This window comes from Prionailurus viverrinus, chromosome A1, assembly GCF_022837055.1.
Source record: "Prionailurus viverrinus isolate Anna chromosome A1, UM_Priviv_1.0, whole genome shotgun sequence".
Taxonomy (NCBI): domain Eukaryota; kingdom Metazoa; phylum Chordata; class Mammalia; order Carnivora; family Felidae; genus Prionailurus; species Prionailurus viverrinus.
This window is the reverse complement of record NC_062561.1, coordinates 50,333,898-50,358,470: the sequence shown is the minus strand read 5'-3', so window position 1 is coordinate 50,358,470 and position 24,573 is coordinate 50,333,898. Positions and strand designations below refer to the sequence as shown.

Sequence of the window (24,573 nt, the reverse complement as noted above, 5' to 3'; positions counted from 1 at the left end):
CTGTGGTAGACCACATTGGCTAAAGCCTGCAACCCCTCTCCCTCAGCTCATCCCTGTACTGTTGTCTAATTCTTTTTCTTCTCTTCTCCAAAACATCCTGCCCACTCCCTCCGAGAGAGCTGAGTTACATAACAGATTCTAGAAAGCTGTCTCTGTTCTGCAACTTTGTCACCAGTGAATGTGACCTGACTTTAAATATAACACCAGGAAAACTGTACATAAAGTTCAATGTAACATCTAGCTTGGTTATAAACAGTTTTAATGAGAGCTAGAACTTGGTGTTCTTAGTCTCCAGAAACTAGTTCTAAATGCCAAACCTTATTTTCCCCTTTACCAGAAAGCCCTTCAGTAGAGGTGGAAAATTTAGAGACATGTTTCAACTTCCTATTTCCAAAGATGTTTTTTTCTAAATGCACTAGAGACACTGACCTCAAACAGCATACCAATACATTGAGAGTGAACTTGCTAACCTATGGTCAGTCAGTCGCACATACATATTTCTATTATCTTTCTGTTGACTACATTTTCTAAATATCTACCCCCACATTAGTGAAATTTTCCTATTGATAAATTTTTAGAAGACAAAATAAAAATATTATATATTTCCTTACAAATTAAAGAACAATGACTTTTGTTTTATCTGCTATTTGGCACATCTTTATTTGCCTAGTTTGTTCTAGATGCAAACTCTGGCAACAAACATTTGAATGCTTACTAAAGACAGAGCACTGTGCTAAGGAGACAGTGAAGATATCAAGTACAAGGACATTCTCTCATTGCCAACATCTGGCACTTAGCAAGGTACCTGGTATTGTGAAGGTGCTTTAAAAATGTCTGCAAAAACCCACTAACTTTTAATACAGATATTTTTCTGTGGTTGAAAACCTCTCTGTTCTTTACAAAAATAAATTTAGAAAAAATTTACCTTTAGTTTCCCTCAAATGTGAGAAATGGTTTTTGGCTTTTCCCAAAAAGGACACCTGCCCTCTGTTAGGTTTTCTGTTGCCAGACAAATCAAACCTTGATGTTGGTTCCCAATTGTCAAATGTTGATCAAGAGAATAAACTATCAGATATATTACTTTGGACAGGTTATCCTAAGTAAATTTCTAACTAATATTTTTCATTAATTACCTCCATCTAAATTCATAAGCTATAATATCTTTAAAATAAAAACCACACTGAGAAGTTAGTGATCACATTTCCTTGGGTAAAGTAATAAGCATATGTAATTTAAAATTTTAAAGTTTAGGGGTGCCTGGGTGGCTCAGCTGGTGTTAGGCATCTGACTTCGGCTCAGGTCATGATTTCACAGTTTGTGTGTTCGAGCCCCATGCCAGGCTTTGTGATGACAGCTCAGAGCCTGCAGCCTGCTTCAAATTCTGTGTGGGATACATAGTGGGATCCCTCACCGTGGGATACACGGTCTCTCTCTCTCTCTCTCTCTCTCTCTCTCTGCCCCACCCCTGCATGCACTCTGTCTCTGTCTCCAAAAATGAATAAACGTCAAACAAAATACATTTAACTTTAAAAGCATGCAATATAAACAGTATGGTCACCTTAATATTTTCAAAGACTGGTAGTAAAATTAATCTCAGTTTAATTTCTAGAATTCCTATGGTAGTAACTTTGAATATGGCTGAGTTAGAATACAACACAAATAGTTAACAATAAATGCAAAGATGGGAAAGTGTAAGAGCAACAAATCAGTATCAATACACCTGATAATTATAATTTTATTATGATAGGACCTTCTTATTTAGCCTCATTGTTATGCGCAAAGGATCTCTGAAGTGAGTCAAGAAAAGCTTGAGTGGTTTGACAGCAGATTTCCCTTATTTTAAGCAGCCTTGACAGTTATAGCACTAACACATAGATATCGCTGGGTGATGAGACATGTCCCAGAGCAAGGGCGCTCTGAGCTCCTGTCCTGGTTCTTGCGTTTACCATTAAGTAACATCTCTAAAGTCCTCTCCACCCCTTCATGTAAATGACAGTGATTCGCTCTTCTCTTGTGGAAGGGACTTGGGTTTGCTCCAATATTCGCCATCGTGAAAATTCTTCCAATGCAGGTCTGTGTGCATACCTTCACCTGTGCTCCTTACCGTTTCTTATGTTCTGTTTCTAAAAATAAACTCATCAACGCTTTTGATACATGTCTGGAAAGGAATTTGACAATGTGAATCAATTTAATTTTGCACCAGAAGGCAGTGCTCCTGTGCTCACCTCGCGGCGGGATACAGCAGCACCTTCCTCTGCCCTGAGTTCAGCTCCCTGCTACGTGATCTTCCACAGAGCTGCATCCTTCACAACCACACTCTTAAGGCATGCACAACATTTCCCCAACTTTATCTATCACATTATAGATATTTAAGTTGTTTTTGATATTTTCCACTATGAAGAAGCTTTATATGTATTTTCCCCATCTTGCAGTCTTTTTCTTTATGATTCCCAAAAGCAAGGATTATTGAGAAAAGTCCTATAATTTGTATGGTAAGTAAATACATGTTCATATTAATTTAAAAACTAGCACATAATTACTTTGATAGATATTGCCACATTGCTTTTTAGAACTGTACCAGTTTATATTCAATTGGGCATTTTGAGTATATACCATTTCACCATAATATGCCAACATTTTGTAAGATTTCAAATTATTTACTGGCTTCAATTAGAAAATAGTATCTTGTGGGGCACCTGGGTGGCTCAGTCAGTTAAGCATCAGACTTCAGCTCAGGTCATGATCTCATGGTTTGGGAGTTCAAGCTCAGCACTGACAGTGCATGGGATTCTTTCTCTCTCCCTCTCTGCCCTTCCCCAACCTGTGCTTTCTCTCTCAAAATAAATGAATAATCTTTAAAACACACACACACACATATAGTATCTTCTTTTAGCACAATTATTTACTAATGAAGGCAGAGATTTTACTATTTATTTCCAGTAGTATTTCTTCATTTGTAAAGTATTTAGTCACATCCTTTGCTTATTTGTCTATTAAGGTTTTCAAATGTATATCTCACCAATTTATTTGATTAATGATTAAGTCATTTTGCTTCATACATTTTTCTCAGAATGTTATTTGTCAGAATAACTATTTACATATAGTTTTAAATCTATTTTTTGTTCTTATTTCCTCATTCCTTCAAAGGTTAGAATTTTAAACTGCCTCCAAAGATTTTAACTCTAAAATTTTATTTTTTCACCTTTTTACTATCTTAATCTAGGATATTCGGTGGGTTAATAAATTCATTCTTAACCAATTATTTATCCCAATACAATGAATTGAGTGGTTCATCTGTTCTCCATTGTTCATATCTCCTTTATCACAAATATCTATGGGTAAGAATGTATTTTGCACCCTGCCCCTATATTAATATATACATTTATATATATTTTTTAACGTTTATTCATTTTTGAGAGACAAAGAGAGATGGAGTGAGCAGGAGAGGGGCAGAGAGAGAGGGAGACACAGAATCTGAAGCAGGCTCCAGGCTCTGCGCTGACAGGCTGACAGCAATGAGCCTGATGTGGGGCTCGAACCCACGAACTGTGAGACCATGACCTGAGCCAAAGTTGGACACTTACCCGACTAAGCCACCCAGGCGCCCCAGTATGTACATTTATAAAGCAACCCATAATTTTTAATTACTTTGCACGTTTGTCACATGTTCCTATGTTGGGACAACCTCATTTCGCAGAAACTTTTACTTTTAGAATTTTTTCTATTCTCACCTGTTTATTCTTCCATGTGAATGTTAAAATAATATTCATTAAGAAATGCCTAACTAGGGCCGTTGGGTGGCTCAGTTGGTTGAGCATCAGACTTCAGCTCAGGTCATAATCTCACAGTTTGTAAGTTTGATCCCTGTGTAGGGCTCCCTGCTGTCAGCATAGAGCCCACTTTGGATCCTTTGTTCCCCCTCTCTCTGCCCCTCCCCTACTCACACTCTGTCTCAAAGATAAACTTTAAAAAATTAAAAAAAAAAAATCCTGGCTAGATTTAATATGAATATTGGACCAAAATTATAAATTAACTGACATCTATTACCCTATGTAGAAATATAATTATCATTTCATTTCTTAAATCTTAGAGTTTACCATTACATTTTCAACATCCAAGATGAAAGTCTCACACATTTCTGTACAGTAAACAGTGTTCTAAACTTTGTCACTATTGCTTTTGTCACCTTAGATCTCACCTAATTTTTTGACCGATGACTGTCAATATATAAAAATTCTAGAGATTCTCTCATATAAGGAAAATGTTCTACTTTTAATTAATGTGACACCATTATATATTTGTTCTTTTTACAATATCCATTATTTAATTTACTTCTCAATACACTGACTAGAATTATTGTACTTTGTATATTTAATGGCCAACACACTGTTTTCCATGTGCCTACCTAAGTACCTTTATTACAATAAAACTGACTTCAGGAATAACTTCTTACTGATCAACTTTAATAAAATTGCTTACATCTCATACATCTAAGCATACATACTACTTCCTTTTATTTTTAGTAAACCATCATTCTCATTTCTTTCCAGAGGTCTTACCACTGAAATGCCGTATGTTCTCCTCTCAGTAATTATGTTTATGGTGGAAAAATCCTGTAGATGATGCATGCTGGTTCATGAAACAGGACTGAAGCTTTCTAACTTCAAGTTTGATGCCACAATACAAAAAACCATCTACAAAATTTGCAGTGAGTCCGTATAATATGACTACTATAACAGAAGTGAATTTTTTTTTAATTTTTTTTTGAGAGAGAGACAGAGAGACAGAGAGACAGAGCGTGAGTAGGGCAGGAGCAGAGAGAGAGGGAGACACAGAATCTGAAGCAGGCTCCAGGCTCCAAGCTATCAGCACAGAACCCAAGGCAGGGCTTGAACCCACGAACCACGAGATCATGACCCGAGCCGAAGTCAGACGCTCAACCAACTGAACCACCCAGGCGCCCCAGAAGTGCATTTTTAAATTGATGTTTAATAAGCTAGCCTTCAACTTAACAAACTATTTTCTTAAAATAATGTTTTGTTATATATAGATAACGAATTACAAAAAAAATGGATTGTGAATCTTAAAAAGAGAACATACAGATTGGCAATCATTAATTACTGCCATGAAGATAAAGCAGTTTAAAATTTTTAAATTGTCTTTATGAACTTGAGTATTTGCATCTTTACCTACTGCTGGATTATCAAACAATATAGAAACTTCAAAAAAGTGAAATGAAGAAAAATCGTTTTATTACTTAAATTATAAATGGCTATAATATGTATGAGAATCAATGGATAGTGTTGGCATGCTAGAGAGCTCTATGGAAGCAAGTGTCCTCTTCAGAAAATTCAAAACCAGAAAGAACTCTAAGAAAAAGTCTTTATTATTAAAGAAGGGCCTCTGGGCTTCACATGGAACACTGCATAGAAGCCCAAAGGCCCACTGATGTCACTGTCATTCAATGTGTTAGGGTCTCCAACCCTCACAAAAGACAGTACTCTCTTGTGTGAATGAGAAGTGACAAAGTTCTTTACCTTGTCCTATGTCTTAGAACAATCAACTGAGTATCCCATAGAAAATTAATAGCATTTTTTTTTAATAAACCTTCTCCTTCTATTGAATGCATCTTTAACAAAACATCATGTTACTTTTAGGTAGACAGTGTAGTGGTCACATGACAGACATAAATAGAAACAAGATGTCTCAAACCAAACGGGTGAACATCTTGATTCACTCTTTCCAAACTGCAAGCCATGGAAAGAAGGCCTGGTAACAATGTGAGAAGAGTTTTCTCAATCATTTGAGCCAAGTTCAAGGAGATATAAACTTCTGGGGCATGCCTGATTTGAGATAGAGCAAAGACTGGCAATATTCCAGGGATGGGAAATAAAACTGACTAACCAGAGACACACCCAATAAAATTATCTTCAAATGATCTTACTTCATAAAGAGAATAAAGAATGTTTTCGTTTTAGTATTTCCAAGATTGCTATCATAAGATGAGTAACTGTGAAATTACTAACTCATATCACTAGCTATATATGCCTCTACCAAATATGTTTAGAGAAGAGAAATAATTCTGCTAGAACCACAGAGCAAGAGAGGCTATGGATATTTATGTAGGTGGGAAATCTCATATTTTTAAAAATATGCAGTAAGGTAGTCCTCATGAACACTAATAAACACTGAAGTTAGGGGACTAAGTATTCCCCTAATGAATACCATCAATAAATAACAAGGAGTTGAAGCCACTTTACAGACTCTTGTCAATCCTTTTACTAATTGGAAAAATTCCCAAATTAGATTTTGTTTCCATCTCACTGTTTAGTAAAGCCAAGAGAGATTACCTGTCTAGGGTATACAGTAAAAGAATTACTACAACAGGCTTTAACCAGGGCAGTACTCTTTAGCCCTCAGCTCAATTAGATCTCACAGTCAGTAAACACTAAATGATACTAAAATGATTAACAGGCGATACTAACTTCAATAGTCAATCAGATTTAGGGGCACATTATCCTCATTACTCAGGTGTCTATCTCGTCTGAAGCCTCAGCACAGAGTTTATGCCCAATTTAGACTATTTGAAATGTCAGAACACTGCCAGTTGGGTGGAAGCTATAAATAAGCTCACTTCCTCTAACTCTTGACTTTGATATTTCAGAATCCAGCTCAAAAAGGATAAACTGCAACTAATTAATAAAAGACTGCTGAAATTAGATGAAGTAATAACAAAACTCTAATGATAACGAACTAGGATGCCTGGAGATTTTTAATAGGCAACAAGCAGATCCTGTATTTCACATGAATCCATTTTTCTGGCAGTGAACCAAGCAGAAGTCAGCCTTCTTCTGTAAGAAAATGAATTAGAATTTTAAAATATCCTAATCATATTTCAGCTAACACTTGAAATCTCTTATGGGTAAAATATTCTCAAAGCTTACTATATTTACCATTAATTTAAGAGTCAGGACTTCTAATACTAGACTCTGAACAGCGGATTTTGCTTTCCTCATAGGCATTATAACTCAGGTGGAGGTGATCAAACAGTGATCCCTGCTTAATCATTTCACAGACCAACCAGCTAGGCTTTTCTTATTTACGGATTTATACAGAATATAGTTACCTAGGCTTTTTTCCCCCCACCAGGATTACACCTTTTAGATTAAATGCTTCATTGACCAGTGGCTGTAAACAATGTGACTCACAATTAAGAGAAAGATTTTTTTTTAACACAAACATGCAATACTTTGATGTCCCTCAATAAACTACAATTGCTGATTACCACAGCTTAATATTTACTTACGCTACTTTTGGAAAACATTCATTTGAAGAATACTGGGCACCAAACACATTGATTAGACTTCTCTGGTAATGCACAAAACCCCCAACTGGTGTTATTCCAGCTAGGAAACAATCTGAGAATGACTTTTGGAAGTTGTGAATTAAAGTGACTTTTTTAAAGCCAATAGATCTCTAAACATGCATCCAAATGTTTGCTGTGTTTAATCTAATAATACCGCTTGTGGTCCAAACAGTTTTTCATCAACTCTGCATATCCTCAGTGGTAACAATATGCTCATCCTCTCAGATTGGGTATAGTTTTTAGAAATCACCTCAAATCATTCAGGGACCAGTTGGTGCATAAACTGCATTTTAAATTAAAAACTCTAAGAGTCTCTCCAGCATGTTTAATGACCTTGTTATGCAGGCAATGCCCCAAAAGGAGGAACCCTAAAAAGGATTTAAGTAATAGCTCATCACTGGTAGTATAAACCCACAAGGTGACTTCTTTGAAAAGATCACCAGAGGGGCGCCTGGGTGGCGCAGTCGGTTAAGCGTCCGACTTCAGCCAGGTCACGATCTCGCGGTCCGTGAGTTCAAGCCCCGCGTCAGGCTCTGGGCTGATGGCTCGGAGCCTGGAGCCTGTTTCCGATTCTGTGTCTCCCTCTCTCTCTGCCCCTCCCCCGTTCATGCTCTGTCTCTCTCTGTCCCAAAAATAAATAAACGTTGAAAAAAAAAATTAAAAAAAAAAAAAAAAAAAAAAAAAAAGAAAAGATCACCAGAGCGCCTGGGTGGCTTAGTCAGTTGAGCGTCCAACTTCAGCTCAGGCCATGGTCTCATGGTTCATGAGTTCTACCCCCACACTGGGATCTGTGCTGATAGCTTGGAGCCTGGAGCCTGCTTTGAATACTGTGTCTCCCTCTCTCCCTGCCCCTCCCCTGCTCACTCCCGCTCTCTTTCTCTCTCTCTCAAAAATAAATAAACATTAAAAACAATTTTTTTTTAAGATCATTTGTTTGGGCTAAATGCTCTCACATCTCTACAAACCATTCAGTACTTCATAGGCACACTTCCTACCTAATGTTTATCCTGACTTGTGGAGCTTACAACGGACAAAGTTATTTCACTGCAAACCTCTAGATAGTCCATACTCCTAGCTTGGGTAGCTTTAAGATCACATACATCTAACCATCATTTCCCCCCTCCATTTTCTGAATGATTTAGAACACATTTAAATTTTACAGTTTTCAAATTAATATAATTTCCTAACATTGGCCAATTAGAGTGACCACATGGTTTACAAGAACTAGTTTAAACATTATTTGGCAATGGCACTTCTAAATGTGACATCAGAAGAGGACAACTAACACCCCTTAAACTTGATTTGGCCCTTCTTCATATGCCTGTTCTGCTGTATATCAGGTAGAACCACATGAAATTGACATTTCTATAAGTCACAAATGCTTGAATATCAATAACTTCAGCTGGTTCAACTTAACATTGCTCTAAGACAAAAAAAAAAAGTGTGAACATCTATCAAAAGAGCTGATGAGATATAGGCTGTTATATACATGGCCATCTTCCTAGCAAGAACTTATATTTATGCAAAGTTTGATAGTTTATAAAAACCTTAATATATATATTATGGAACTTTGCAACCCTGTGAGTTAGGCAGATCAGATATGCCGATTTCCACTTCATGGATGAGAAAATAAGGCTCAGCTGTTAAATCAATTGCTCAAATGTCCAAAAGTAATGGGGCAAGAAATCAAACCTAAGCCCTTTGACTCCTGGTATTTGCTGCAGACAACCTTCCTTTAAAAGGATAATCTAAGTCATCTAAATACAAGTACATATACTCCCAGTGTTTGCTTTGAGACAGATTCCATAAATACCGACGTGGTATCTAGATTGGAGTACTTAAGCCCTTTCAAAAACGTGGGTGCATACTCAAGTACATTCTTATAATTTATTTGCTCACTTCTGCAACATGCACCCTCACCCAAGACTTCATCTTTACATCCCACAGCTCTACCTCTCCCTTACCCCCAAAGGTCACATACCTGGCTAACTGCACTCTCATCCACAGAAGGGCAAAGCAGTATACCAAACATATGATGTACGCCTCATACCATCAATCATGCCAGAAGCCTAGTTTACTTATGATAATCAAAATCTGGGACACGATTTTCAACAATATATTAACTAAATGTGAATGGCCCATGCATAACTCAACGTGATTGCAGTAATGTAATGACTCCACTTAAAGCTTAAAAGAAAAATTTGCTGCTTAAATTTGTTCTACAAGCATCACTCTTTATTGATGAAAAAAAGAAAAAAACTGATATTAACTTCTAAGCCAGGCAATTCCATATGTTAGAATACTCAGAGTAAGGGAGAGCTGGTGCAATGTAATACAGCTTCCTCCTCAACCACCCACCCCTACTGGCCCATCAAGAAATAACAGAATCTTTCTTGTTTACTAATTTAAAATAATATATATTTCACTAATGCTATCTTTAGATGCAGAGACTGATAATCCCTTCCTGCTGTCTGGTACTGTAGGGGTATCAATTTGCAGAGATCAAATCTCACTTGTTACCAAGAAAACAGATCTGTGACTAAGGTGGCCATGATGACAACTCACAACACACACATACACACCTTTGCTTTTGAAGAATGTTTTCAGTGCTTTAAATACTTACTCACACAACAGAACACCATTCTCTAGAGAAGCTCGAAAATCCTTTGTCTCAAAATTCTTCTCTGTTACTGCCTGAAAGACAGATTTAGGTATTAATGTTCTCTCAATCGGGGTTAATACACAAGTCAAATTCAGCACAAGATTAATTAATATGCATCTAATGTTATACTTGAAAGAAGTGCATATATCACCAAAAGTCGTTCCATTTAGGAAATTACATGTAGTTTTAAGTTACAAAGAGAGAGATTAACCATTTTAGTATGAGCAAATATAAAAAGAAAAAAAAAACATAATGAGAGTTTTCTGTAATGTAACTATCTAATGGCTGATCACCAAAAGTTAGAAGCTAAATTTCCAATATGTTTTCTGTAAAAATCCTATGGGCAACCTAGTTTACCAAGAATAAATAAAAATAGATTAAGATATAAGCTTGAAATACCAACTATAGATACATATCACTAATTTCAGTCCCATCCTTAAATTCCTCAAGTTTCATGGCAAAGCAAAACAGCAGAGGGCATGACTCTCCTGAAACAGATTTACGAAATGGTCCTGACTTGCATCATGAGCTCTTTATTGAAACATCGTAGGGAGAAGGCTATTAAATCCCAACACAGAGAGACAAAAGAAAGACATGGAAGATGGTACATATTTTAAACAGACAATTCCTCCCTTAAAGCTATAACATATGAACAGGCCACCTACAGTCACCACAACCAATGTTCCTTAGCGAAACCACCTGGAAAAATGTCTACAGATCTGGTCTCTTGAGGTGGAGTAGTTGGGAGGAAAGTGGATCTTACAGAGGATATAGTAGCAGAGAAAATGGAGGCCACAGTGGGAAAAAGCTGGTCCAAGAACAACTCCCAAAACTGGCTCCCTAGCTAACGGTGCGGGAAGAGTACGCTACAATGGCAGTGATGCCAGCAGCCCTAGAGGTGCACCCGTCACCTGAAAGCAAGGGCCCTCACTCCACCTGCCACTGCAGGGGAAAACGCCATCTTGGAAATCTGACTCGGGAAGTCCCTAACCTTAAACCCTAAGTGAGCTATAAGGCTCCTGTTGTCCTTACTCACCGCTGCTAGGTTTTCAGCCCACCTAGAGCCCCTGTATGCCTTCCGCATCTTTTCCATAATGCCCAACATTGCTATAGCTAGACATATTATCCGTTAAATGCAAAACAAGTTGTTTTTAGAATAAAAGTTAGTTTCTCATAAGCTGGTTCTATAAATATGGATGGGAGCCTGGGCCAGGAGGTAATACGCTCAAACAAAAGAAGTAGATCCTTTCCTATACACAGCATTAATCTACAGAAGGCTACATTGCTGCATGAATTAAACATGTGCTGAGTGTCTCTGTTACAGACACTTACCTGGATACTGGGTCGAGATCTAAAGAAAAAAAAATGCAAGAAGCTCTTCCCTTAAAGACCTCACAGTCACATAAGTAAACACAAAGTATAAAAATGCAATAAAACATATCTAAACAGATTGATACATTCCTTTGGGGGTAAAACCTTAAGTGGCCCATGGATTATCCCAGGTACCCCATGCAGCACAAACTCTCTTGAATTTCCCCCAAATAGATCCAAAACAAACTCAAGATAAGCATTGATCCCAACAAGGAAAAACACAGTAACATCTCATTTACCTGAAAACTCCTCTCCAAAGCCAAAAAGGCATAAAAAAAGTCCCAAGAACATCCAAAACGGATGTCAAAGTCTATTCTGTCTAGTCATAGGACAGCCCCTCAGAGCCACCAATACTTGATTATCCACCACTGACATAATCTGGTGACTGAGGTTCACAAATTAACCCAGATTAGAAGCAGTAAATTACAAGAAAGAAAGGTTGTTCGTACTGACACATCGATAGCAGTGAAGACAGTCAACAGTCCTGGATGGAGCCAATCAAGAGGGCATGGCAGCAAATGATGGAATGGAAAGAGAAAGGGCTCATGTCAGACAAAAGTATGTTCATATCCCACTTTCATTACCTAAGAGCTGTGTGACCTTAAGCAAGTTAAATAACCTTTCTGAACCCGTCTACTCATCTCAAACAAGGAAAATAGCACCTACTTATTAGCTTATAATGGCCAAGAGGCTGTGCAATCAAATACTTGAGGGTAGCTAACAGCCATGAAGCTTAACCTCTTTACAGGCACTGACCTGCAAGTTAGCACTCTGACAACACACTCTGATAATTAACCCTCAAAGGAATATCTCTGCACCATACAGAAAGCTTAGTAACATTCAGAATATTAAGTAGAAATAATAAAATATACAGACATATTCAGAAAACCCAACTATCCAGAATGGTTTATTTCCCCACAAAGACTACAGAAAGGCAAAATTCATGGTATGTAGATTTCAGACCACACCCATCCATGTCAAAATATTAGTGTACTCTTGTATATATATGTGTGTATATCTATAATATTTTCAAAATCTAAATATTGATAATATAAAACCAGACTCCATTTATACTGTATTTGTAAAGAAAACAGAATATAAAAGATAAACAAAGATTTTTAAGTAAGAGTCCATAGATTAAGGACATAGGAATCTGGCATTCTCTGTACATTACTGAAGGTATTATAAAACCATACCACCATTCTAGAAGGCAACTTGGGATATGTATTTGAAGTCTTAAATATGCATACTCTGAGGCACACCAAGTGCAGATCCAGGAATTTATACTACGACAGCAGGACAAGAACACAAAGACATGACAGGATTGTTTCACAGCATTATGTGTAACAGCAACAATTATAAACATCCTAAATGCCCAATAAGAAATTTGTTAAATTAGGATATAACCACAAAACAGAAAACTACATGAAATTTAAACTCATGTCATGAAAGTAGATCACTTGTAAAGAATACTTAATGTAGGGGCACCTGGGTGGCTCAGTTGGTTAAGCTTCCAACTCTTGATTTCAGCTCAGGTCATGGTCCCAGGGTCATGGGATCAAGCCCCACATGAGGCTCTGCACTGAGCATGGAGCCTTAAGATTCATTCTCTCTCTCTGTGTCTCTCTCTGTGTGTCTCTCCTTCCTTCCCTGCCTCCAACCCCTGCCCCACTCACATGCTTTGTCTCTAAAATTAAAAAAAATTTAATTTAATTTAAAAAAGAATACTTAATGTATTAATTACAACTTGCTAGAAAATTACAGAACCATCCACATGCAACCAAAAACCTACAGCATTTTGTAAGTACTCAGCAAGAAAGTATTCCAACTGCATCACACATTAAATGTTCCTAAACTAAAAAAATTAACTTGTCGGGTGATGGGTATTGAGGAGGGCACCTTTTGTGATGAGCACTGGGTGTTGTATGGAAACCAATTTGTCAATAAATTTCATAAAAAAAAAAAAAATTAACTTGTCTTCCAATCTATATTTAGATTTTTTAAAATCTAAATTAGTGTATTTCACCATGTAATATGCCCTTTAAGATAATCCTCCACTCTTCTGGGTGTAATAGGTAACTCTGTAAGTTAAAAATGTTCCATTAATTTTTTTATTATGTTCCTGGATAAAAGAAAACTGAGTCTTAATATATAATGATTATGTGTGCGAGAGAGACAAAGAAAGCAAATACGGTACTTGAAATGAAAAATGAAAAATTATCTTTAAGTGGTTTAAGAGATTCCCTGGATATTTTCATGAACATTAGAAATTATTCATACTACATATGCTAGCTACCCCAACCTCAGTAATTCAAAACATCTGTTTATTGTAAAGTACAAATTTTTAATTAGCAAATTATATATCCATGTAAATATAAAGTCATCTAAGACCCATCGTAGGGGACTAAAACAAAAAAGTTTTTCCTAGTGTTTTAAACCACAAAAAGAAAGCGTAAATTTATAGCAGGGATGTTTGGTCTACAGGACTACCTGGGCCACATTCCTTAAGAAACATATAATACGGTATCTACCGTTCCCAGTGAGGCCAGCTCAGGAATCCCTGCCCTGCCATTTTCTACCTGTAACTCTGGACAAGCCAGATTAACTTTCTTAATGTTCTCGTCTGTGCCATGGAGACACAAAGTACCCTCCCTCATAGGGTGACTGAGAATTAAATGAGATAAAATATATGAAACACTCAACCCTTGCCTCAGGAGGAGCACTGACAAACGTTAGCTAGTGTAATTAGCCATTACCATCCATCTGTAGAATGAAGACAAGAAGTTTCATCTTATCCAACAAACAAAAGTCTGTTTTGCCAGACATGACATCCTTTAATTAAAGGAAGAGACTGATTTACTACATTATAAAAATCCACTAGACTACCTTCTGTATCCTGGATACAGAAATATTGTAAATATTGTAGAAACCTGTAAAGGAACTCAAAATACAGTGAAGGCAGCTTGTTAAAACAATTAAATTGTACTTTAAAATATAAACCCATCCTTATTTTAAGAAAGATTCAGTGCGCAGAAATTCCAGAATTTTGAAAGAACAAACTAGAAGTTCTAATCTAACAATTACTATTGTGTTCAAAAATTTTGAACCTTACTCATTAGTAAATTATTTGAGGTGTGATACATTTTACGTAATGAGGTTGTGATTCATAGGAGCTAAATAAATAAAGACTACGTGTTTCCCTCATAAGCTAACAGAAGTCAACACAAACGAGTAATAATCACTGCGTAGTTAGAGTCACACCTTGCCTTCTATAAAATCTTGGGTTTTTTCTACTTTTTTGTGCCCCTTTCCATATTTCCCTAACGCAGCTAAATAAAACCATTACCTGAACTAAACTGAGAGGTACATCAGACAAAAAGGGCTGGGGTTTAACCCTGGACCCATCTCAATGGACACACTTTTGACAAGCCACTGCTCAGTCCCCTGATTGAAACAAAAACAAAAAACACTGATACTTGCCCTATCTACTTCACAGCACACAAATGATATGTAGAAATACATGAACCCTCTAAAAAACAAACAACAACAACAACAAAAAACCCAAACTAACAAAAAGACTACACACTAGAGTCCAGGCTAGTGCCTCTTCCAGCGTGCGTCCTGTGTGCTGACTGGCCATCCTATTGGAAAGTAGCTAAGAAGAAACAGGACCAAGCAGGAAGCTCTTGGGTGAGAAGCTTCCTATGAAGTTAATTACTCTCCAGAGCATATTAAGGGTGGGGCGACAGGCCAAAAGCAGACTCCGCATAAACACCACTGCCAAACCTGTCTTACCACCCATAGCCTCCAGAGAAGCCCATGATAGGAAGTTTTCAAAGGGCATATTTTGTGAAAGAAAATATCAGCTAAGTATACAGGCAATAAGTACAAATTCACAAATTTCAAAAAAAGCCATTTCTTTTGCTATGAAATGTATTAATTTAATAAACAAATGGGAGCTACCTTCACACCCTCTATTGTCTCCTTTATGGTTTTATTTTAATACTATGGCTGGATGAGATTTCCCACAAAATGTGAGCAACACGCTTCTCTAACGCTCCATCATCTCTCCATTCCAATCCTGACCACATAATCCACATGACTTAAATCCCAAACATTCTGGGAACTTCTCAAAGACCACTTCATACCAGACTGGTTATCAGCAAAACATCCACTAATGCAAGTCAGCAGACACTCATCTCGTTTAAATTTTTCAATTCCTTTCAAGCAGCCATGTAAAAGATGTTTAGAATCCAAAAATGGCTCTCAATCATATTTTTGTGTGAATCACTGAATAAAAACATAGTGCCCATTTAAGTTGTTTTAAAAGAGGGAAAGTGATGTTCGCAACAAAAACTAGGCCATGAGCTTCCGATGGTCTCATAACTGGTTCCAAATAGAGTTACATATTAACTGGTTGATCAACTACTAGATCATATTTAAGACACATATGATTATCATCATGCCAATCATTTCAACCTAAGTAACGCAAAAAAACAAAACAAAACAGAACAAAAACAAAACCCAAGGAACATTTACCACCAGAAGTCACTGTGGAACACAGGACACACATCATGAAACAATTCACAAAAGATGGGTCTGCCCTAATTTTTCCATTCAAGGGAATGACTGAGTGTTCGCCTTCAAATGAGAGAGCCCATATCAGGCATTGTTTCCACAGCCAGAAGCCCCAGGCCAGTGCACATCAAGGACCTGTCCCGCTTTTCGGTCAATTTCTAAAGCTGTCAAAGAATTAAAAACACCTCTCTCTCCTTTCTTCCATTAAAAATCGGGTTTTTAAATTTTTTTAATGTTTATTTTTCAGAGAGAGAGAGACAGAGACAGCGTGAGCAGGAGAGGGGCAGAGAGAGAGAGTCACACACAGAATCCGAAGCAGGCTCCAGGCTCTGAGCTGTCAGCACAGAGCCTGACACGAGACTCGAACCCACGAACCACAAGATCATGACCTGAGCAGAAGTTGGACGCTTAACTGACTGAGCCACCCAGGCACCCCCTTTAAAATTCATTTTTGAAGGGGGGCACCTGGGTGGCTTAGTCGGTTAAGCATCTGACTTCAGCTCAGGTCATGAACTTATGGTTTATGAGTTTGAGCCCCGTGTCGGGCTCTGTGCTGACAGTTCAGAGCCTGGAGCCTGGTTCCAATTCTGTGTCTCCCTCTCTCTCTGCCCCTCCCCTGCCTGTGCTGTGTCTCCCTCTGTCTCAAAAATAAATAAACATAAAAAAATTTTTTTTAATTCATTTTTGAAGCAACTGCTACATGATCCCGACAACTCCACAATACAGGTCCAATTTTTATATCCCATTAGTTGTCTCTATCATGGTTTATGATACAATAACTTTGACAGATCTTACTGGTCACACATGCCAAAAACTTACAAACACAAGGACTGAGGTGCACAATCAAAGCATTAGGTAGAAACTAAACATAATTCAAATAAAACAAATGTCTACCTCCTAGCTCCTGTCCTGGAGTAAAATTATTGAAAAGGTTATTCACATTGTTAGAGAAGCCAGTTCTTCCTAAAAGGATGGGCCCTGTTCTTTTGAAACTACCCTAATACTGTGTCCCAAATAGAAAGGAACTTGGAGACAAAGAAGATGAGACTGGAACCTTAGGCTCCTTTGTATAATCAAGAGTGAGTCTTTGTCCCCAGGCCTCAGTCTTCTCTGCTGTGAATCAGGTACCCGGATTATGACAGCCAACACTTACTCTGCTTACTTCGTGCACAATCACCCTTCATTGGCGCAGTAACCCTATGTGGTAGGAGCTCTTAGTCCATTTTTACATGAGGAAACTAAGTTACAATATGGTTGCTTGGGTTGAGATCTAGGTCAGTAAGTAGCTCCCTACCTAACAGGAGTTGAGAATCAAGTCCCAATGTCTATCATTTATCACAGCATGGAGTGAACTCTACAATGTAATCAGGAACCTATGCCCTGGCCATGCCAGTCTACACTGCACAGTCTCCAGGGCAGAACTGTCTTACCCAACTTCCCATTGGTTGAAATACAGTGTACACATACTAGTCACTTATGTGAAATTTAATTATTACTCTTCATTTGAGTATTTACACTACGAACATTTTAAGCAAAATAGAACAAGACCAAAACAAAACAAAAACAAACAGATGATTACATTTCAAGTGCGTGGGGTAGGGGGTGATGGGAGGGGGGTGGGGAGTGTTTTGGAGGAAGAACCTACCTCAATTCCTGATATCACTTTATTAAAGTAGCCTTCTACTGCATAAGAGCTAACCCATTCTAGTTTTGTCAATAGTTTAAGGATAAACACAAGGATCTATGAAAACATATCACTCTAGTGATACACCTTTTCAAAAGGGAATATTCCTGTACAGGAGTGCTGACTTGAAGGGGCACATGCACCCCAATGTTTATAGCAGTGTTATCAACAATAGCCAAATTATGGGAAGAGCCCAAATGTCCATCAACTGATGAATGGATTAAGAACATGTGGTGTACGTATATAATGGAATACTACTTGGCGATGAAAAAGAATGGGATCTTGCCATTTGCCGTAACATAAATGGAAGTGGAGGATATTACGCTAAGTGAAATAAGTCAATCAGAGAGAGACAGATATCACATGATTTCACTCATATATGGAATTTGAGAAACTTATCAGATGATCATAGGGGAAGGGAAAGAAAAAAACAAGATAAAAGCAGAGAGGGAGGCAAATCATTAGAGATTCTTAAATCCAGGGAACAAACTAGAAGCTTTGATGGGGGTGGCAGAGTAGGTTGGGTGGGGAAAGTGGGCGATAGGCATGAAGGAGGGCGCTTGTTGGGATAAGCATTAGGTGTTATATGTAAGTACTGAATCATTGGATTCTACTCCTGAAGCCAAGATAACACTGTATGTTAACTAACCTGAGAATTAAAAAAAAAAAAAAAAAAATTAAAGGGAATATTCCTGGACAAAATGTTAAAAATTGAGAACTTGTCACCACTATGGATTTGCTACCCGAAATTTTATCCAGACTAAACAATATGTTTTAATTTAACTTTCCATTTAAACTATTTCTTAATTTTAACAGAGATACTAAGAAAGTACCCAGTTATTCACTCAAAAATCACGTAATGACAGTTGCTATGCACATACCTGGCATGGCGCTTGGCACTAGGAATATAAAAAGTTGAGATGAAGCAATTCTCAGAAATCCCTCTTTAAAAATCTAACCCTGTTTTGAAATGCATACCCAAACTGTTATTTTAAGCCGGGGCATCTCTCTAAAATGTGATTAACCCTCTGAATTACCGCATGTTCTTGGTTAACTTATATTGTATATTCAGCAAATAATATTGCTTTAAGCAACATAATTCTCAAGTCACTGGCCTCTCTTATGATTTGGCATCGTACTACATAATATCCTGGAGTATACTAGGACTGTTTTTGCCAATACTAATATCACTTGATAGCCAATCCAAAGCTAACTCTCAGTCTTCCAAAATAGTGGTAATCAGAATTGCACAGATCACCGAATTCTAAATGGAATCCAAAAGTCTCTGAATGGTCAAAAATCTAAACCTTTTTCCTACCCCCATGGTTCCCTTAAGCCCTGAGTCTCAGTGGTTCACATAAGTTACACCTCCCACTTCACCTTCTCTTGGGAAGGACCCACGGGTCCTCATAAAGCCAGGAAGGGAAAAGAGCAAAATGCAAAGCTCCCAGTTGCATTCCCAGATAATTAAGAGCCAACTATCATTATAAACACTCAAAATTCTCACTCAATCATCATCAGGCCAAATGTCAACTATACTCAGATTTAGAAGTGCAAAAAAAATGAGTTTAAACATAATTTCTGTTCCAGAAGTGGCCACTTCCCTATACGATTACTAACTCTTAGCATACAGTCTCAGATAATCTTGGCTTAACCAATTATTAATAAGCCAAAAATGAAAAGCAACTGGAAAGAACTAAATAAAACCAAGGGAAGAGGAAGATTTGCTTCAGGGCTGACCATTTATGTGCCAGGTTTCATCTAGATACCAAATCCAAGAGAACCTGTCAGCAGCTAGTTAAGTTCACTGAAAACATCACACACACATGTGCTCAGGTTTTACAGCTATACTTTGTTCAGTTACCAATCACAAAAACTACTTCCAAAGGGTAAAGTATAAAGTACATTTTGTCTATAGATACAGGTTCATACTCCAATTTATGCTGTTGCAGACAATAAGGAAAATATTCCAAGGAAAAAAAAAGTCTACAAAAAGCCTAGCCTAGTATATAAATTATTAGTTTTTTCCAGATCAAGGAGTTTTCAAATAACTAGCACACAAGGCACACGTAGATGTGAACATCCATTATCAGGATATTTTAAGTATAGTTCAAATGCTTAATATAATCATGGGTTGTCAAGAGTCAAGAGATGTTCTTTTTTCCAGAAATGTCTCACATACACATTAGCAAGTCTCAACAATTATCTGCTTATCTCCCAGAGAATTACTATGAGAGTCATCACTGTGGGAAACATTCATTTGGGGAAATAGTGTGTCTATATTACAGGTAAGAGTCACTACTTATTTTATATGAACTTCAAATTGATAGTTACATCCCCTGGCACCAATGATATGCTTTAGTCGCCTGTGTAAGTTTGGTATTAAGGAATGGAGCTGAGGTGAGCACTAACACAGGAGTTCCCTAAATGATTCTTGATGGATTCCTATTGCAAGCTAACACTTCAGTCCTTCTGACCCACTTGTCAATCTTCCTTCCACTCAGCAATGAATTTCTAGGAAACAAGAGACAATTATAATATATTCCTAAGCATATACCCAAGAGAAATAAAAACATGCCCACACAAAATCTTATATATGAATGTTCACAGCAGCATTACTCATATTAGCCAAAGAATAAAAAAAATCCAAATGTTCACCAATGGATGAATGAAAAAATAGAATACAGCATAACCATACAGTGGAGTATCATTCAGCCATAAAATGGAACAAAGTACTAATACATGATACAACATGGAGAAACCCTGAAAAACACAGAGCTAAAGGAAAAGAGCCAGACACAAAAAAATTACATATTGTGTGATTCCATATTATGTGAAATGTCCAGAATAGGCAAATCCAGAGAGACAGAAAGTAGACTAGCGGTTGCCAGAAGGTTAGGGGAAGAGAAGAATGGGGAGTGACCGTTAATGTGTATAAGGTTTCTTTTGAAGGATGACAATATTCTGAAATTAAACAGTGGTGATGGTTGCACAACTCTGAATACACCAAAAAACAATAACAACAACAATGAATTGTATACTTTAAAAAGTGAATTGTATATGAATTATAGCTCAATAAATACGCTCTTTAAAAAAATTGTACACCTAGAAATTTGTGCGTTTTACTGAAAGTTAATACAGATGACTTTTAAAAAGATGGTTCTAAAAGGCCTTAGACACTATCCATACCCCATACACAAAAGACAATCAATATGAGTTAAGCCAATAAAGTAATTTCTGTACTCTAAATGCCCACCTCCCTTAAAAAGTTACATGTAATTTCAAAGAAATAGGTCTAAGCTTCCAAAGTGGAGTTTCCTCTACCTGACATAGAAATGTTTGAGTATTAAATTATGATTTTTCCTTTTATATAATAGTATCTATCTTTTGGCTTTTAAATGTGTCATCTTTGCATTGTATCTAAATAATGCCACAACCCTAAGTTTTCTTAGGTGCATCTATGCCCTTTTTAGATAATTTGCTTTACTTACATGGTTTCAAAGCAGAACACACACTTAGAGTGCAACGAAGAGGGCCACAGCAAATGAGCTTATACACTTCCACATTAACTCCTGCTGTAAAGTAATTACAGTCCCAACAACAGAATGGTTAGGAAATCAGTTTTCCTCAAACAACCTGCAGGAACAAAGTTTCCCCTAGATTCTCTCCATGGCCTTAACAGATTTTAACAAAGCTTCCAGTTTATTCTTTTGACATGAGTCAAAAGTAAATATGCTGGGGCACCTCAGTTGATTAAGTGCCCAACTCTTGGTTTCTGCTCAGGTTCTGATCTCACAGCTCTGAGATCAGGCCCTGCATCGGGCTCAGTGCTGACAGCTCAGAGCCTGCTTGGGATTCTCTCTCTCCCTCTCTCTCTGCCCATCCCTGCCCCCAAAGTAAATTTTTAAAAAGTAGATATTCTGATGGCTCCATAACATACCTACTTATTAGTTTAAAAAGTCCTTGACTGGAGCGCCTGGGTGGCATAGTCAGTTAAGCGTCCAACTTTGGTTGTCATGATCTCACCGTTCATGAGTTTGAGCCCCACATCAGGCTCTGAGCTCACAGCTGGGAGCCTGGAGCTTGCTTCGGATTCTGTTTCTCCCCCTCTCTCTGCCCCTCCCCTGCTTGTGCACTCTCTCTTTCTCTCTCTCTCTCAAAAATAAATAAACCTTAAAAAAAAAAAAGAAAGTCCTTGACTAATAATTTCATTTCTCTTTATTGGAATTCTGTGTTTCAAGGCTACAAAGGTTGAAGCACTGAGAATAATTTTTAACGCTCTTCTGATATATTGAGACATAAAAAGAGTGGTATGTGTGTTCCCTTTTAGGGAAACAGAGGGAAGACTCTGCCCCAAAGAATGAATGAGATTGTTTTACTCAAAAAAATTATCGGTGATCTTGAGAACTGGACCTCAGGAAGTCAGCATGACTTCCCTCAAGCAGTATGGATGACTCCTTCTGCCCCACTGCCCCGTTTACCTCCTGACATTCACAGCACCTAATGGCAAATGTGTATTCGCATTTATGACTCACCTACTAGCCTAAGTTCCTAAATGAGATTATCACAGCCCATAAGCTGACTCCAACCTGTAGACATGTTTTGTTTGGCTCACACAACATGTTGAAGTTGGGAAACAGAAAACAAAGTTCTGGATTGCTAACTTCTCTTTAAAAAAGAAACCATCTGACCACACTGGGCATGCATTACCTCACAGCCCCAACAGGCTGCCGCTGAGTCCATGACAGGCCGGGGGGAGTACACGCTCTCCAGACAGTGACAACCCTATGCTGCCATATCAGCTGACCCTTGCCCTTTCTCGTTCATATACACAACCTGGCTGGCCCCTGCAGGCATGTCCCTTCGAAACTACGTGAGGTTTTTCATTTTATCCTCAAGGCCTAGGACAACTCCTGCCCTGTAGGAAGGACTCTTGCTTGTGGACTCAGAATTTAGCGTGTAGAAGAATCACCTATGGTGCTTGTAGAACAACCCAGGCCTTTCTCTAAGAGGTCCTGATTCAAACTGCCAGCATCGACACCCAGAAGTTCACCATTTTTAGAAGCACCTTTACTGAGTCTTGCCAAGAATGGTCTCAGATAAACATGGTTTTACTATTAAACCATGGGGTTCTTATGAGTCTTGATTTCCTTATAAGAAAAAGAATGAGGGTGCACTGGGTGGCTCAGTGGGTTAAGCATCCCATTCTTGATTTCAGCTCAGGTCATGATCTCATGGTTCATGAGTTCCAGCCCCACATCAGGCTCTATGCTGATAGCACAGAGTCGGCTTGGGATCCTTTCTCTCCCTCTCTCTCCCTCTGCCACTCCCCACTTGTGTTCTTTCTCTCTCTCAAAATAAATAAATAAATAAACTTTAAAAAAGAAAAGAATAGATAAGAGAAGAAAAAGCATTTGTAATAAATCACCACAGCGTCACCAGCTCCAAATGCTTTGGCTCTTTATTGGAAGTCTAAGGAAAACAAGTGGGAAATTAGTTCCTGTTCTCTGCTACCCCCTGCTGGCATGTTCTTGGTAGGGTAAAGGTATAAACCAGCCCTGGAAATACTGTCCTCTTTTTTTCATTGTTTTAATGGGTTTTTTTTGTTTTTTTGGTTTTTTTTGAGAGACAGAGACGGAGTGCGAGTGGGGTAGGGGCAGAGAGAGAGGGATACACAGAATCCGAAGCAGTCTCCAGGCTTTGAGCTGTCAGCACAGAGCCAACATGGGGTTCAAACCCACAAACTGCAAGTTCATGACCTGAACCAAAGTCAGCCACTTAACCGACTGGACCACCCAGGCGCCCCCAGTGTCCTCTATTTTTAATGGCTAGATCCAAGTACATAAAAAATACAACAAAATAGTTTAACACAAAACCAAGATACATTTGGTGAAAATGAAAAATAAATACCTTGTAATTTTATTTATCAATTATACCTCAATAAAGCTGATTGTTTTTTAAATGTTAATATCACAAGTTTGTCTCCTTTGTTAATTCTATAAGAGCTTCTGGATGTGTTTCTATAAAACTGACTTTGAAACGCACAAATATATGCTGAGACTTTTAGTGGAAATATTTGCACATTAAAGTATGCAGTCTGTATAACTGTAGATTTGGGGCCTACTCATGGAATAAATTTCTACCACAATAAAATGCTCCAGAATGGACTTATCTGCACTTCTGGAGAAAGCAAACCCCAGATACGGAAAATGTTCTAGGCCAAACATATGTAATTCACCTTGATTGGGTGAGATTTCCATGATTCCTCCTCTCAATGGTCAGGATGTCCACTCTCTCATCTGATATCGTACCAAGGAGCACATCGTACCAGGGAGCACAAGAATCTGGGTCCTATGAGACTTCTGGGTTTAGTTTACAGATGGATTCTGCTCTCCAAGCCTAGAACTACACTCCAGAAGGGAGATAATACAGGCTGACAGCCAATCATAACAAACTGAAGATCTCTGCCTGGGTGTTCAGGCAAAACTCAGGAGGATCCATAGCAGAGAGCAGTTGGGTGTGACAGGATGTGTGGGAGGCAGGCAAGCATGGTTAATCTGGAAGCTTTCTCATGATTACTTCACCCTCCTCGAAACTGTGAAGCTTAACCTGCCAACCACTCCCTCCTTCAAATTCTTCTTCAGCTCACCTATTCAGAGCTCTTCCTCCACCTTCTAAACTTTGTTCATTCCAATATAAACTCCAAGCAGGTCGTCCTACGTGTACAACTCAGGTCCTACCTGGGACGTCCCTCCGGCCCCACATTCATGGCTCCCAGTTGAGCATTTCCTCCTGAGCACACTTATATCACCACAGAGCCAGCATGTAAAATAGACCTCACCCTCTCACCCAACACTCAACTGCCACACCTCAATTCACTATTGAAATCACGATACCAACATTCTCCCAGAT

General features: G+C 38.1%; 1 protein-coding gene across 11 annotated transcripts in view; it reads right to left on the bottom strand.

Annotated features, from left to right (window-relative positions):
• Positions 1-24,573, bottom strand: part of LMO7 (LIM domain 7) — a 196,471-nt gene that overhangs the window by 117,667 nt on the left and 54,231 nt on the right. For 8 of the 11 annotated variants that reach the window (XM_047848750.1, XM_047850356.1, XM_047849530.1 and 5 more), the window contains exon 3: positions 9,990-10,060. The exons of the other annotated variants lie outside the window; for them this stretch is intronic. In XM_047848750.1, the coding sequence (XP_047704706.1) occupies positions 9,990-10,060 (71 nt within the window). The remainder of the gene's footprint in view (positions 1-9,989; positions 10,061-24,573) is intronic. 11 annotated transcript variants of the gene reach the window in all.